At 41.0% G+C, this 17,989-nt stretch overlaps 1 protein-coding gene across 1 annotated transcript in view; it reads left to right on the plus strand.

Annotated features, from left to right (window-relative positions):
• The window catches only part of LOC146328374 (rho guanine nucleotide exchange factor TIAM1-like), a 59,672-nt gene that overhangs the window by 13,476 nt on the left and 28,207 nt on the right, over positions 1–17,989 (plus strand). The window contains exons 2-3 of the mRNA XM_084717382.1: positions 15,918–16,009; positions 16,143–17,064. Of these exons, the coding sequence (XP_084573508.1) occupies positions 16,153–17,064 (912 nt within the window). The 5' untranslated portion in view covers positions 15,918–16,009; positions 16,143–16,152. The remainder of the gene's footprint in view (positions 1–15,917; positions 16,010–16,142; positions 17,065–17,989) is intronic.

The following is a 17,989-nucleotide window of genomic DNA, read 5'->3' on the forward strand; positions in this document are numbered from 1 at the left end:
AGATAACATCAACGTAATATTTATTCAAAGGGACTGCTCACCCCAAAATCAAGAACATGTATTTTTCTTCTTACCTGTTGTGCTATTTATCCATCTAGACAGTTTTGGTGTGAGTTGCTGAGTTTTGCAGATATCTGCTGTAGAGATGTCTGCCTTCACTCTAATATAATGGGACCAAATGCCACTCCACAGATCTAATAATGAGCACTTTCATGTAGGAACTACTTTCTCTCTATGATAGAATCTACCAGAACTACTTTCTTACGACTTAAAAGAAAGTAGTTCCAACATGAAACTGCTCACAACAAGGTCTGTGGGTTATCATGAGTAACCGAGCCATGATTTCTGAAAAGAGTAACTATTGTTGAGTTTTTAAATGCATTTTTGGTGCTATGAGCACCACAAACTGAGCGACATTTAGTCTCATTATATTTGAGACAACTATAGATGTGAGATCTCCAAATCACACCACTACTATCTAGATGGATAAAAAGCACTACAGGTGGGAGGAAAAAATGTGTTTTTGATTTGGGGTGAACTGTCCCTTTTAAACTTATAAAATAAACACCTTATGTAAATACAACAGAGTTTGTGTGAGGTTAATATTTGATTGTAAGTCACTAAAAAAAACACAATCCAGGAAGTTATAGTAAAGTGTTTTTTTTCCTCATTTTTAATTAGATTGTCAGTCTAAATAAAAATCTCTTGACATCATGTTTTCAGACTGTATCATGTGCTTCCAAGTCTTTTGTTTTCACTGGATCACGTCCCAACAAATTGCTTCACTAATTGAAAAGAAGAAATTGGCACACGGTGTGTTTTTTTTTTTTTTTTTTTTTTTTAGTGTGGAATTTGTAGCAATTTTGGCCCAAAACCTCAAAGAAAAATCTGCTATCCTGACAGATATCAAGTGAAATCAGGCTCAGAGAATTGATAAGAAGAACACAGGTTATTATGTCTGCTTCCCTCTGCAGACCAGACATTCCTGTCTTTACTATGAAACCCCAGTGGTTTAGTTTAATATCAGGGTCACAACCTTGGCAGGACATGAAGATACACAGAGAGGAAGCCAGTCTGACCACGGTGCTGAGTGCTTTTTATTTTGGTCATCGTCATCGCAATGTCTAGACATGGAAATTCACCCCTTCAATCTCTGAACTCCTTTCACACAGACTGAGCTCACTGCTGTCTGTATCTCTCCTCTGCATGGCTGTCAGGGTGTCTACACCCTCGACTGGCTTGGGGCATGTTTTTACTTTCAGCGTGCATGCAAAGCTGCTTCTGGAGCACATGATGCAGGCAGGCTGCAGCTGAACAGCCATCGCTCGCTGTGCCCTCGCTCCTCTCCTCCTCCCCTTCCTCTGTTCCCCCTGCCGCTTCCATCATCTCAGAATGAACCTGGCACCACTGTCACTGCTGACGCGATAGCCACACGACATCACTGGTGCTATGACAACAGCAAGTCCAGCCTCTCTCTCATTCACAGGTCCATTTTGGGCTGCCGCTGAATGTTCCAAATTATGCACCACAACACATTAAGACTGCGACCTCTCAGCCCTTGTTGTCTCGGAGGCAAAGAGAACATTTGTTTCATTTTCCAGAATCCTACTTTTTAACCTCAAAGAAAAGAGATTATTCTCTTTCTGAGCCAAATATGAGGTGACATTTTCATTGAAGCTGCTTCTTACTGATCCAGACTGAGAAATGGAAGCCTGAATCTGACAGTTATCAGTTTTTGTAAAATAAAACGGCTGCAAAATTTAGTGTAAACATAATGCTTCTCATTGGGGAGTGGAGGGGCAATTACAGAGGAGACGAGGGAGGGAACACACATTCCTGCTGGCAGTAGGTTTGTAGTTTAGGGGGATGGAATTATAGAACGAAGGAGGGAGCAAAAAGGGAGGGAGTGAAGAGTGCGAAAGAGTCAGCAGGAGGAGGGGGGTGGGGGGGGGGGGTTACAAACAGTCACTCCCCCTACCTCCCTTCTTCCCTCAGTTCTTCAACTCATCCTTGCATGTAGGAGTCAGTCTGCTGTGGACTTGCAGGAGGAGTATCAATAATCCCCTCATGTAGAGCTTGAAATTTCCCCCTCAGTGATGTGTGGGATTTCTCTTGGCTGCTGTGGAGAGAAAAAGCAGAAGTGACACTTCCTGGTAGTGCACAGTATAAGGTAAGCCATTCTATTTGCTGCTGTGTGTTTTTGCATCTCTGCAACACTGTGTGTTTGGCTGTGTTTAGTAGATGGAAGAGACAAATGGCTGGCCAGTCTCAAACCTCCCACTTTGCAGAAGAGGTGCTAAATAACACCAGTTATAACACACTGAGTCAATGTGTGGCCTGGGAGCATAGGTTTCTGTGTGTTTCAGAGTGTAGTTAATTTTGTCCGATGCAACCAAAGCTTGTGAATCATGTGGTGCCTTGAGGGTTTTTATTTTAGGATTTATCCTCCAGCTGCCAACTATTTTGATGATTGATTAATCTGTTTGAGCGTTTGGACAGAAAGAAAAAGTCCATATTCTTTGATTCCAGATTCGTAAATGTGACTTGTTACTCCTTTATGACAGTAAACTGAATATCTTTGGGTTGTAGGAAAAACAGGGGACGTCACCTTGGGCTCTGGGAAATGGTGATCAACATTTTTCATTATTTACTGATATTTCATAGCTCAAACAACTAATTGATTAATTGAGAAAGCAACAGTGAAAATAATTGTTAGTTGCACCCCTAGTGTTTGCATTTCCACATGCTCATCCTATAATTTTCTGGGTTTTTTTTGTGTATCATAACTATCCTGGGGTCTTCTTAGCCTGTGTTTAGGGTGGGGTTTCCACCTCATGTTTGTACCTGTAGCACTCCCACATAGGGCAGAACTTTACCTACAACTGCAGGCAACAGGCCATTGTGTTGCTCTCCATTCACTGCCAGACGCAAACAATACTGCTTGTGTCTGCGTTGTTGTAATGACAAAGCAGTGTGACGGCGGTGGTGGTGGTTTTGTGATGCTGAGAAAGAGAGATGATGAATTGCAAATGTGAGAGATGGTCAAAGTCAAGGAGAATTCCCAGAGCGCATCCTGGGGGGGGGGCTGGAGGACTTTATGATGTGCGAGTTCATTTAAAATCGGGGCTTTGTGTTTCAAAGCCTGTTGTGTGACTCCTGCGGTGGGGAGAGGGGTGAGAAATGGTCATCTGGTGTCATAGTTATGGAAATGCATTGACCACTCAAGGCTTGGCAGGACAGGAGGTCAGGCTCCGGCTTTCAGGCTTGTAATTCTTGACAATGCTCCCGTTATGACTGAAGGAAAGCAAGCTTCTTTTAAAAAAACACAATCTCAGTTCCTATTAAAAACTTTGTATAAAAATCACATGCAGTGGCAGACTTGTCCTCAATCTAACTAACCTGAATATAACAAATTTACTCTCCTGTGAGGAAAATAATTGTAATCACAGATTGGTTTGCATGCTCTTGTGTCATAAGCTGCGCAGTAGAACAAAGGTTATATTGTAGGTTTACAAGCCAGCAGAGTTCATCTAGGATCAGGTGGTCTTTCAGATACTTAGCTTATTGTAAAAGTTTGACTTTATAGCAGGATTCAGCATGACGGCACATGCAGCTGCACAATGTCACTCTGTTTGATGCCACCCAGCTCAAACCACTGCACTTTAGTACATGTTTTTCTGGCTTTTACTCACCTGTAGCATACAATATGTTGTGTAACCCACTGCTGCCATTATTTTAACATGGTACAGAGTCTTAACAAGACTGTGATGAATAAGAGAAACTTGAGGCTTTAAAACAGGATCACTTGTGTTTCTTTAGTAGTGCTCTTTACAATTAATGCTCTTTATTTGGTTTACAAATTACCTGCACATACAAATGTTTTAGGGTTAGTCATCAATACGGGTGGGGGAACTAATCGATTTTTAGATGCATCGCAATTCTCTCTTGAGAGATTATGAATTTATATGGAAAAGTCAATAATCAAAAATTTAATGCCCAGTTCTCTACATTATGATTTCCTGTAATAATTATGCAATGCAGCCTGTTTGTTCCTTACAGCTGAATCAATTGGATGGTGAAATTTAATGGACATAAACATGTGCATCATGTTATTGTTAACTGGCAACCTCTGGCTTAAAAGTTTTAAGCTTTGATGCATCAAGATGTATCGATAATTGTTTCATAATCGTATCGTAGCTCTCTGAATCTGAATGGAATTGATTTGTGGGGTACCAAGAGAGTCCCACCCCTTCTCAAAGTTTGGCTTTAGGTGCATGCAAGTTTGTGTTCATCTGAATGCACATTCCCCAAGTGCAAACATGGAGCAGCGTGAGCTGTGAGTTTTTTTCTCCCATCATTCACTGCATGCTTTTGGTCTACCATTTAATTTACTGCCATATGCTGTGCTGCATGTCAGAATAAGTCATATATTTGTAATATACAGATATCTAATTTGGCATGAAATTCTTCAACACATTTCAAAACAGGAGCATGAACAACTGTTTCTACCAAACCAGTGACGTGAAGTGGTCCTCAGCTTATAAAAATTAGATAGTTTCCTTGATTTAACAGTAAATTGTGCCAAGAAATTTGGAGAAATTGGGACAAAAACATACAATCATATGATATACCGCGTGATAACTGTGGTTCATGTTGGCTGCCAGGGTGCCCTCTTAATTTGCAAGTTTGACTTAACTTTTGCATCCCACCGAGTTCTGTGGAAGCACGAGAGTATCACCTATTAGGAAAAGTAACTGAAACTGTAGTAAAATAATCCTTTTCATCTACAGTCATGAGTCTCTGACAGCAAGCTGTACATAGTTATTTTGATATGAAACCAGATCCCGTGTGGGATTTTAATCATCATGAAATCATAAGTCAAATGTGTTTTCTAGTAAAAGGCAAAGTAACATTAAATGGCAGAATTTAGCGAGTGAAAATTAAGTCTTTCTCTACCTGATTGATCATTACATTAACTAAGCAGAACTAATGAAAGAATTAGTTGCAAACATATCCTATGCATAAAGTTATTTGGCCAAAATATGGTGATAATGACACTCTGTATGACCCAGTCCTCAATGATATGCTTTGCAGATGAAATTAACATTATGCTTACAGTGAACTTAATTAAATTGCCCTGCAGCACATTATAAAGGAGTGCCTCTTCTCTATACAAGTATCCTCCTGCTTAAATGCCTTTGCATGAAACTTAATGTTTACTACCAGGTTTCAAAATATGATAAACGAGAGAAGGTACTGAACTCCAGCTGAAATGTGTCTAAGTGACATTTAACCACGGGGCAATAAAAGCTGTACTGGAAACTGTGATCACGACTGCTTGGAGGAAGCAGACACATTTTCTACTTCAACGTTGTGTGGCCATGTGTGTCAGTATCCACCTCGGCTCTGCTTCAGTGCACATTGCACTGCAGTGGGGAGCTGGGAGCTCCAGGGTTGAGGTGATGCTCATGGATGACGTCTCCACAGGATCTCTCCACAGATACGATTGAGATAGAAATCTCCTCAGTGCATCTAAACATTGGACATGCAACTGCAAGAACAAAACAGTCCAAAGAGGGCACTTGTTCTTGAGAGCATTAGTTGTAAACTTGCTCTCTCATATTAAGGATGAGTTCAGGAACACAGATGCAGTCTCATCATCTTGCCCACCATGATTATTTATACTCTCCCCTTTTGCAGCATATTTTTGCAACGCAGCCTAAAAGGTTCCATGCTCATTAATATTGAAATCAAAAGGACAAAAATGGGCCTGGACATCAACCCAGATGTGATTTTGAGTGCAGTTTGGATTGTGTGCCTGCATTTGTGATGAAGGAACACATGAAGCCATGCTTGGCAGTCTCACTCACTGACCTGAAAACAAATGATGCTGAGTGAACCAGATTTAGAAAACACATTTCCAATGCAGGATTGCTGCTCCTCTGTCCTTGGCATTGCGTTTATTCTGCTGCCAGCAGAGGGACATTCGGGCAAAGACAAGTCAGCTGCCACACTGAAACTGGTAGGTGAATGGTGCACCCAGCAGTGGTCTGACTGGCTTTTGGTCTGAAGGCATCAACATCCATTAATTGCTGTTTCGTGGTGTTGCTGACAATTGATTAAATTTGAATTTTACGTAATGCAAAGACCACGAGGCCAGCTGGGCTCAATGGAAGACTTTTTTTCATCTTAATACTGTTTTACGTAAAAATGCTTGCGTATATGCAGGTTTCTAAACATGACTAAAAATATGTGATGGACCCTTTTCTAGTACCTGTAGACAAGTTTGCCTTTGTTTCAACTCATATCTGTGCAGGAGAGCAAAAAAAAAAATAGCTGTGTTTTAAAATTCTGTGTTCTGCTCACAGTACTTAGCTTCTAACTAGTTTAGTTTCTCTCCTGCATTGCTGTTTGTACTTTTCAGGTATCTGCTTTATTTCATGTTCACTTACAGCTGGATAGAAGTCGTGTTAAGTTACTTCCAATGAAAACTCAACATTTCCTGATTTTGCTGCTTCATAATAAAAGCTTTTAGATAACAAAATAACAGGATATTTGTTGCGAAGAATTTATGGGAAATAAAATGTTTAGACAAACTAGGGTGAGGTATTGTTAAAAGAATTACAATACCAGTGCCTATGGAGTAAATCATTTGATACCTTTGTTCAAAGATTCTGCTTTATGATGAATGCTTGCAGTGATTGTCTGCCAGCCAAACCATGTAAACAGTCATTTTTTTTTACAGATGTGTGTACCAAAAGAATTGAATGCAGGTGTTGTTTGGGGAAGTTCTGATACTCCTCAGTGTTGGGCTATTTCAACTGATACCATAAAGGTACTGAGCACAGATACCCAACCCTAGTTCAGACGCTTGACTAAGATGAGCACTTTATCAGTTAAATACACACCTTAAAGCAGGTGTAAACAGTCAAAAATAAGTGTGTCCACCCAATCTGAGTTGGAGCCAATCAATACCTGTGACGACTGCAGAGTCATTCAGCCTGAGACTGAATGCAAATTGTGCCCTTTCCCACTGAGAACAAAAGCCAGATATTAGTGGGTGTTAGTAGGTTTTTGTCCAGTGTAAAAGGGGCCTTACCTCTATTGCAAAATATTATCCCAAACTTTTGACGTCCCCGTTTCTTTTTACATGATTGCACTATCAGTGCTGAGTGACAGTGATGTGTCCTTGTATTTGCATATAGTGTTTCTATTGGTCTAAACCCAAAAAATGTTGAAACTGCCTTGCTATTGAGCTGAAGAGAGAGAGTGAGAAAGCCAGTAAAGACAGGCAGTTGTAGAAGATAAATGACAAAGTTTATATTGTATATCACTTTTAGCTGACATAAGATACTGGTGAAAACAACTAACAGCTGTTTCTCATATCCATCATCCTGCACCAGTGCTCAGCAGATAATATTCCCTGGTGTTTGCACCAATATGCCATTGCAACAGAAACCCTGTGCTTTGGTAACCAGTGTGTCCCAGCATTGATACCATTGATCACAAATCTGTAGTCATAAAACTGTCAAGCACATTTGGTCCTCGTGCGAAGGGAAAATTGTTGGGTGTGTTTGGAGTCGGACTGTGGAGGAGCGAATTGTAAAAGTCTGGAATGTGAAGCATGTAAAGGAAAACTAGTGTTGATGCTCTGTGTAGCCAGGGGAGACCTTTTCACTGACAGTGACAGTAACAGGCTACGAGAAGGTCAACTCATGAAAGTCTCTGGTGATTGTGGTTGTGATATTTTGTCACAGCGACTTCAGCGTCTTTCATTACACGAAGCCTTCTCTATGCACTCCCCAGATGAATACCCCTGTCACAAACTGTTAAGTATTGATGTTGACTCCTTGTGTAATCCTGTTGTCACTGTCTCACAGTGAACATTTCTTCAGCATGTGATCAAGTTTCACATTATTGTGAGTTTAGTGTGAATCACTTTCTAAAGGATTTACTGTTGCACTTGTGCTTGCATCCAACTCAGTTTAAAATAGATCTCGAAACACAATCTCTGTGCTAACAGTAGATTTTCAGATCTAAAACAACTGCTGCCAGAATGAAAGAAAAATGGGTCATTGATGCGCTGACGCTGTCTTATGCAATGAACACTGGGGCTATGATTTAGAGAAAAGAAATTTAAGGAAGATGGCAGAAGACATGGGAGGTTAATTTGCTTAAGATGTTTGCTTACATTCAGTTATTCAACAGAATTACTTTGTTCTGGAAAATCCATGTCATCAAAGGCGATAAGGGGGTCTTACATTTATCTATCTGACACACTAATGGGGGTGGATTTGTGACTAAACCTGCAAGTTTCAAACAATGATGTCAGTTGTCCTTTAATCTAAGCAAGTATTATTTGGTAGAGCATTTTCCACTGATGGTGTAGTCTGATAAAACATGTAGAGACTAATTTTTAAATGTTGTAATAGTTTGCAATTTCAACAGAAATCCCCCCTACTCCCTTTACCAGATCAAAACCAACAGGTCCCTTCCCCCCATGAAGCGTAGTCAGAGCAATCACTACAACCACAACCTGTGTAATCCCCCCTCTTTGTCTTAGCAGTGGTCTGTGGCTCACATATACCTCCAATTAACAGCTGTTTAAGGACTTCAAAGGTCGTCATTGAGGAGCTAAAGAGCCATAAGCAGGATGTGGTCTGATAGCACCTCAGCCGTGACCCTCTGGATAAGCAAATTGCTTGCACTGATGATAGACATGAAAGTACTTGAGCCAACGTGGAAAAGGGAAAAAATGACAACATTTGTCTTCATCACCGCATCTAATTGCATCAATTTCTAAGTGATACTTATATCATTGGGGTCTCTATATCTTAGTCCTAGTGCTACATATCTCCTGGTACAGCGAATGCACAATAATGAGGATCTGCAGTTAAAAAGACAAAGACTCAGCTGATTATCATTATGCTAAACAACACGGGCAAAAATATGAGGAAATGCCTACACATTTTAAAGAATAAGTATAAATATTTTTTACTAGTGGCCATAGAAGCTTATAAACCATCCATAAACCTACAGAGTGGACAAAGGATTTGTTGACCCAAACAAAAGCCGTAACATCTGCTGTACACAAACCCCACAGAGCTTAAACACCAGCAGAAGCAGTGACCTCTGCACACAGTGGTGCTCTAGAGAAAACACTGGCAGGGACAAAGGTGCCACCAGGCTAAACAACACCAGCTGCTGCTGAGCAACAGGCTCTCGAGATCAGTGCCAGCAGATTTATTGCAAAGAATATAACTCACTTTTAAAAGAACACATCTTGGGCATTGATTATGCATCTTTTGCGAAATTACGGCATATCTTTTGCAATCCTCAAGATGAACGAACACGGCAGCCACCTTACACAGTCCAATCTTCAGTGAACTCTAATGCAACAACGTGCTTCTGAATAATGTAACTGCAGCCACAATACAGTAACATTATATTATGTCACCATGCTTATGCTTGTACATTATGCTACTCAACATGACTTGTTATTAAAAGTGAAAACCCCTGACTTTCAATCCCTGTCATCATAGAAAAGCTCAAATAAATCAACTCTTTGACCACTTTAGCTGTCAAAAAAAAACAGATGTCCTGCAGAGCCCAGTGTGCAACTTTCACATTCAAATCAGTTTGCATAACACTCTAGCTCTGTGCTCAAAATTCAAAGTACAAATTGCGATTTACCTACAGCATCTACTTTTACCGGTGGCTGCTGCTGTTTCTCCAGGTCTCACACCGGCTGTACTGTCGGCCATTATTCTGCTTGATATGTGCTGGCAAGCTTCTAAAGGCTGCTCTCCTACATTAACAAAACCCCTTAACACAGGACCACCTGAGCCTCTCATGACGGGGTCAGAAAGGTTACACACAGCAGCAGCATTCGCTGCCATCCTCTGAAACCTGAAATCCATTCTGCAGCAAAATGAGAATAACTGGATGCTTCAGTTGAATGATGACTATGCATGTTAAGGCTTCCAATTAATCTGCAGATTATTTTGCAATTAACTGATTAATCGTTTAGTCAATAAAATGTCAAGAGGATTGTGAAAAGTACTCGTCACAATTTCCCAGGGCAAAAAGTGATGTTTTAAAATAGCTTCTTTTGTCCAACCAACAGTCCAAAACCAAAAGACCCTTTAATTACTATCATAAATGACAAATAAAGGCAGCAAATCCTCTCATTTTAGAAGATGGAACCAGCAATTGTTTGATAATGATTAATCTATTATCAAAATTGTTGGCAACTAATTTTCTTTGAATCAGTTAATCGATTTATTGACTAATTGTTGCAGCTCTTTTGTGTTTTTTTCTGTAATGGTGCTATATCAATGCAGTTGTTACAGGCAGAGTTGCTGCTGAAAATGACAAATGTTCACAATGGCAGCAGAATTACTCAAATGAATATTACTTAACCTGTTCAGTTCCAGTTGTTGTACATTCTAAAGATAAATTTTGAACAACCCGTGTAAATCCTGGCTGGATGAGACAAATGTTGGCTAGCCCGTTGCTTCATGGTACACTCTTGGCACAAGGCTATTCCAAGACAAGTTTGCTGCTTTCAATATCACTGAAAGGCCCATTTTCCAGCTGTCTGCTATTCAGGGTTTCTAGGGCTACAGATCCAAGTTGGGAAAAATACTCTTGGCTACATGATAGTGGTATATAGTTTTCAGTTCAGCTATTAAATGAAGGCAGGAGGAAGTACTTGCTTTGTTCAACACCCTAAATAAATGCTGCTCTTGGTGCGGATGTTTCTCACCGATGTGAAACATTTAAAAGAGGATGCAAGCTTTTGTTGATGCTAAATTTCCCTCTGGCCTAATAGAATCTTAAATACAGTTGAGCACACTCGGGAGCAGAAAATGAGTCATAAGAACAGGAGATTGCTGTTTGGTACTTCCATTTGCACAGAAGCATATGACTCTATATCAGCAGGGATATGTGAGCTGTCTTTCAGTGGTAAACCCCCTCCACACAACTACCTGTATTATTATCTCTAGAGACTGGAGTGTTCAGATTACAGGGTTTTGTGTTGGAGCTTGTAACTAGTCAGCTCGGTGCATTCTTGCCTTTCACCAGTGTGGATGACAGATGTGTGTTTGCAAAAGTCAGAGCAACATATTGAGTTAAAATCAGATTGCGTCTAAATATGTGTTTGCATTTTCGGTCGCTTTATGTGCAGCAAAGTTTTGTCTGGTGTGTTAGAGTTTTGTATTTTTTCTACACAGAGCTCACGAGTATAGAAATGCGTGACCAGGTGTTTCACACTGTCAGTATGTTCTACCTTGTTTAGAAAGTCCACAAGTCATATTTTGGCCCCGGGGCAAGAATTTTCCTTGTTTCCTCAAACGATACAAGCAACTTGACATTTTTGTCCTTGGGGATCTAAAGCAGGTGGGGGTTAGGACAGTCTTCCCTTGTTCCTGTTCAAACAGGCCCAAGTATTTGTCAAATATAAGCCATGCTTTTAAGTGGTCTTTAATAACGAAGGACCTTAAATCTCCTTGTCACATATTTCAGGGATGACAAAATCCCACAGCGCATGGAATGGAAATATGAACATGACTCTCCCAAAACAGTTTCACATATCATCAACGTTGTTGTGAAATGGAGTGGTTCAGACATAAATCAGAATATGTTACGCTTGTGTTCCAAAACTGTCATGCAGATATTAAAGAAAGGTTCTAGATATCATTTGGTGAAGTCTTTCTTACCATAAATCCATGGCTACTGGGGACAAGACCAAGCCCAAAATCTGTTTTATTTTAACCTTTTCGTGCTTGAATTTGTAACATTTTCACAGTAGAAGAAGCTTAACTAATATAATTTTATAAGCCTACATGTGAAAGCTGATGGGTTTGTTAATAAATCTGCAGAATGTTAAATAAAATCAATTTCACCTCAAGGAATAAAATAGATACTAGTAAAAGAAGATAAAATAAATTAAAGTTTGATGTTCTGTATATAATTTTGTATTTTCTTTGCAACACTAGATATCAATATTATAAATGACTAATAAAAACTTCCTTCACCATACATGTCTTGACAGGAGAAGGGGTTTTATGAACTGAACATTTGCACATCAGCTGCTCTTTTCGAAGCAGCTTGATACTTTTTATATACTGACTGTTTACAACTTTCCAAAGTGTTGTTAGCTGTGGTGAATTTCTGTTCTTTCCCCTGAAGCCGTTGTGTTGCTAATCTTGAGTCACAATAAAACTATTCTTCTTTGTGATCTGTGGGTGGCTGGAATCTCCTGTGGTTATGTATTTCATTAAGGGCCTTGTAACAGACGAATCCTCCGAGACTTCTGCCGTCCTGTGCTCTTACGCAGCCGTCGAAATTGACCCATTTACTTGGGTCCTCACTCTGTCACACTACCAATTTACTGGCAACATTTTCCAATCTAATCGTTAATTTCCATTTATTTTATTCTGTTATGTCTAACAGAAGATTGTGAGGATATAAGGCAGAGACTGTGGCACTTAGTTCCTAACGTATGTTAGCAGGTATTACTAGAAGAAGCCACTGGCTGTTCCTGGGGATTTGGTGCTCTAGAACATCTTTTCAAACCCTGGCATTTCTTCCTCATGTATTAATAAAGAGCTGATGATGGATTTTGTGCACCAGCAGCATTGCAGCTTTAGAGAATATAGTGTTGGGGAATTGAGGCCATTTTAACCTTGTATTTAAATATTCTGGTAACTCAATTGCAGTAAAATAAAACATTCTATCCCTGAATCTCTAAATTTAAAACATGCATGCTTCTACATTTGTACACTGTCAAGAGGGTCCCCAGGTCAGCGTCCTAATTATCTGTGATCATAAATTTTAAAACCTCCAGTGGAAAAAACATGTTCAGAATGAATCGGTATTCTGTTATCTATTTGAAAGAAGCAAAAGTAGCTCGCTGATTCATTGTGGATCCTGCAAAAATGACTTTACTATAAAGAGAGCTGTTCTTTCTTTTTGCAAACTCAAACTTAAAATGATCTTGTGGCAGATTGAACAAGGAGCTGTTTGTACCGTAGTTGTTGTTGTTGCTGTTTGTACCGTAAATCTTTCCATGAACTTGCTGATTTGATAGTGCCTTAGGTGATTTACCCACATCAGACAACAGATTTGACTTCATTCTTTCTTAAGTTTGAGCAAATACAGTTTTACTTTAGTCAGACTTTGCTGTTGCCTGTTTAAATCCACAACCCTTATTCCAAAAAAGTTGGGACGTTGTGTAAAACATAAATAAAAATAGAATGCAGTGATTTGCAAATACTTTTCGACAAATATTGAACTGAGTACTATGCAAAGATGAGCTATTTGAGGCTCAAACTAATAAAACTTCATTGTGTTTTGTAAATATATACTCGTTCTGTATTTGATGTCTGCAACACGTTCCAAAAAAACTGGGACAGGGGCATGTGTACCACTGTAATAAATCACCTTTTCTTTTAATAACACTCAGTAAGCATTTGGGAACTGAGAACATTTAAGTGTTGCAGTTTTGAAAGTGAAATTCCTTCCCATTCGTGCTTGATATATGACTTAAGCTGCTCCACAGTCTGGGGTCTCTGTTGTTGTATTTTGCACGTCATGATGTGCCACACATTATAAATACGAGACTTTTACTACGAAGCCATGCTGCTGTAACACGAGCAGAATGTGCCTTGGAATTTTCTTGCTGAAACAAGCAGGGACATCACTGAAAAAGAAGTTGTCTGGATGGCAGCATATGTTTCTCCAAAACCTCTAGATACCTGCATTCTGCTGTTACTCATGTTATATGCAGTGTCCAAACTTTTTTTTTTTACATATCAGGGTTGTAAATGCGACAATCCATGTAAGAGAGGGGCAGAGAATCTATAGTCACAGTAACAGGATGTTTTTTATCTTTGCAGCATTGTTTCAGAATGAATCAGATATTTGTACTTATTAAATATATTGGAAGGTTTTATGTATTTAATGATCAGCTGTTATTTCAGGCCTGAACGGTTTAGGCTGTGTTGTAAAATCCAAGGTCACAGCACAGTCTGTTGCCATAACTGTGCAGACTGAGGAAGTCAAATTGTCTGGTATTTAAGCCCCTCATCTCAGCTTGAAACACTGTAATTAATTTCTGGCCAATTTCACATCATATTAACATTGAAACCACTGAGAACATTAGCAAATCCTGCACAGAAACATATTAAAGGTCCCCTATAAATAGCAGAAACTTAATCCATAAATACAGACTGTTAGACCTGTCAAAAACATTCTCGTAGGGCTTTATTTTATTGTATTTACTGTTTTATGAAGCCCCAAAGGCCTCAGAGTGGCAATCAGGGCTAAAACACGCTGGATGTTTTGCTTCTCTCCAGGGATGACATCTGCAGAGCCATTAAACTTTAACCTTTCACATATGAAAAAATAAAGGGTGCTGTGTGGGAAGGGGTACAAACAAGCCCAGAAGTAGCCCTTGGTGTAATATCTGTGCTAGCATTTTGTAAGCATGTTTGTGTCCCTCGGTGAATCTCGTTTCCTGTAATGAGTGCAGTGGCATTTCATAGTTCTGTCCCTCTTCCTGTTCTTTTCTTCTGTCAGAAAGGATTGAATGAAACTATAAAGGCTAGAAAGGCTATAAACTGCAGGGTTAGAGGGGAAATTAATGGGCTTCCGTCAACATCAAACATTGTGCATTGCAGTACCAGTGAGGGGTGATGAGTGAGCAGAATGAAGAGGGGAAAGGGGGGAAACATAAGGTAGAAAAACGGGGTCAGCTCCAGTTTACGTAATGCCCCTCTTCACAGTAAGCCTGAGTGCATGCAGCAGCAGAGGGCTGGGCTCCCACTCGTCTGCGTACACAGAAAACACTGCACCCCCCAAAGGGTCTGTCCTAAAAGTAGGGGAGCGCACATCAAGAGGAACAACAGCCGCAACATGGTTCGTTAATCTCCTGTCCCATCTGTTGATGGTCCCAAGCATGGAACGGGACCTTTTATGGGGCATGTTGTCCAGCCTAAAGGCAGGTAGACCCCCCACCCCCCGCTCCAAAACCTCTCTAATGCAGGAGGCAGTGTTTGAGAACAGACAACAACAACATGGATGGTTCACTTCAGCTCTGAATAACTCTTATTCATGCAGGCTGTCACAGTGCTCATATTGTCATTACATCCCCTCCATTTCACACAACCCCTGTGCATGTTGAAAGGGGCTGAGTGGATCACTTCCTCTGTCAGAAGGAGGGTGGTGTTTATCTAGCTAGCTTGACCAAAACTGGCTCTTATTTCTGTGAAGTGACAGCTGAAGAAGCAAAACAGGGTGCCAGGATCGAGTTTAGCTCCACTATTCTGCTTTTCTTATTTCAACTCCTCGACTTATTTTACTGACCAGCATCAGAAGGTTTTTAGGGGCCACGTCCATGACACTTTGTAAGTTCCTACAGGGACAGAGACTTGGTACAATTACAGGCTTTTTTGATCACATCAGTAACAAAGTAATTAAAGAGAAAGTTATAGGATGAGTTTCATCATACACACCAATGATCATGCAGTGATATTTTTCCCCAGTGTCGGGGCTGTAGTTCTTAAACCCTCGTTTTAGTTTCAGGTGTTGAATGCTCACACATGCTTTGATTTAACCAACCATCTCTGTGACTGGGTTGCACAAACAAAGATTAATTTAATCCAAGATGAATTCTAATTGGAGTTTAGCAAAACCAGGTTTAAAATGAGAAAAAAAAACAGATTAAAAATGAGCAGACCTCTGTTGCATAATTGAACTGAAAATGAAGATGAAATGAAAATGAAGTGTTTATGTTTCAATCTACACATTTCTTTAAACACAAGCCAATATTCAATTGTAACAGAATTCCTAATGGAAAGCGCACATGGCACGGATTTAATATTATTTCTCTTCTGGATGTCTGTTTTCAGAGCCTTGTGGATCGTACCAGCAGCTGAAGGACCAAACTGTCTTCAGATCCATTGACAAACAAAATGCCAGAAAAATCATTACAATCCTGCAGGTAGGCTAAGATTCAGACACAGTTCTGTCATTTGATGTCAGACACATTTCTGCTACAAAAGAAACATTATATTTTTTTAATGGTTTCATGCTCCTATTGAGTTTATATAAGCTGTATATCCCCTTCTGTTCAGCCTCTGAGTCATGGGGAATGTCGAGAGCCAGAACGGGGACCATGCCCTCTACGGTAACGAACATGGCTATTTGTCACGGAAGCACATGTCTCGGTCTCTTCGCATCTCCAACAAGCAGTCCAGACGTTCTCGACATGCTTCATCAGGGAAAATAGAGCACAGGAACTCTGAGACAAGCACGCGATCAAGTAGCACCCCAAGTATCCCACAGTCCCTAGCTGACAATGGCCTGGAGCCCTTTAACGAGACGAACATCCTCCCAGACTTTGGAAGCCCCATTTGGGTGGACCGTGTGGCCATGAACCTGCGACCGGTGTCTTTCCACAATGACCTGGCCAGTCCGTCTGTGCACATGAATATGATGCACATCACCCTACCTGGCCCCACTGCAGAGGAGGCGCAGGATGAAGATGTGTACACAGGTGAGGTAACGTACCTCCAGAAAACTCAGGACGGCTCCAAGGAGACCGTCAGTTTCAAGAAGAAGAGGTCCAAATCTGCAGACATGTGGCGTGATGACAGCCTGGAGTTCTCCCTGTCTGACCTCAGCCAAGAGCACCTGACGAGCACAGAGGAGATCATAGACCCAGCCAACGAAAGGGACTTCACCGACTGCGAAGGCCACCTGCAGTCCAGCCCCACAGACTCAGCTGACAGGGCAAACTCCCTTGACGAGTTATATAGCCAGAAGAACCCTGCTCGCCAGCAACCCCAACGCCGCTATGCTAAGTGGCACGATGGCAACCGGGCTATCAGGGAGGGAGAGGATGATAAAATGCTTTCCCCGTCAGAGGAGGATGGGAACACCTATGGAGCGTACACACTCCCCTGCCGGCGTTCCCACTGCCTGTCAGAAGGCCTGAGCAGCCACCAAGCCGCCATGTGTGCCAGTATGCAGGGCAGGAGGGCACAGACTATACAGGTAAGATACAGAGCAATTTCACAATGTGTTGGTCTTTTATACCACTAATTTGGCTTAAATAATCTCTTAAAATGTGGCACATTCATTGAAAATAGAACTAGTCATTTACTCCTTCCGTGAAAATCTGTGTATTCATGATACTCTCTTAAGTTAGTGAAATGTCAGGGACCTGAACTGTTGAAGCTGTGTCATGGCTCCTTTATGCCTCTTGGACCGTGTATGAAAAGCTGTGCAGAATCTTAATGTAGTCTGGTGGCATCACCAATAAGACAGCTCCCCTCATTCATTTTATTCCCCCCATTGTGTCTGAGCGTTTCCTCTGCTGCATTCACCTCACAGATAATAAGCTGCTGAAACAGATTAAGTGTAAAAAGAACGCTTATGTCAGGGGAGCGATGTGTCGTTTCCTGATGAAACTGTTGTTTTTCTTGGGAGAGGAGGCTGCAATGACAGGAGGGGGGGGGGGAGCTTAAAGTCACTCCCTGTTTGAAATGCCTCAGTCTTTTGTTATGATAATGAGGGGAGGCCTGGGGAAGAGTGTAACAGTAAAACGTGTATGGTGGCCCTGTCACTGCGGGGCACCGTCAGCCCTACTGAATGGAGCTCTGGAGCGCATGATTGGGTCATGTGACCAGATGGAGATACCGAGTTCGGTGTAGCCCCCTTCATCTCCCAGGAGCCTTTGGCCATGTGGGTAGGAGAGGGCAGACCCTGCAGTGCCACAGGGAGGGCAGGCTGTACTCACACAACAGCAGACGCTTTGCTGTGAGTAGTTATTTTTGAGCAGAACCTCAGGATTAAGCAAGCCATGGACTCTCATAAGGCATCTGTAATCACAGTTTTTGCAACTTTAGAAGACGGGCTCTATCCTGTATCTACAGAGACAGCTTAGTCATCAGTCAGGGCAGGAGTTGTTGACCCGCTT

This window comes from Lutjanus erythropterus, chromosome 4 (genome assembly GCF_056507025.1).
Source record: "Lutjanus erythropterus isolate fLutEry1 chromosome 4, fLutEry1.hap2, whole genome shotgun sequence".
In the NCBI taxonomy this organism is placed as follows: Eukaryota; Metazoa; Chordata; class Actinopteri; order Lutjaniformes; family Lutjanidae; genus Lutjanus; species Lutjanus erythropterus.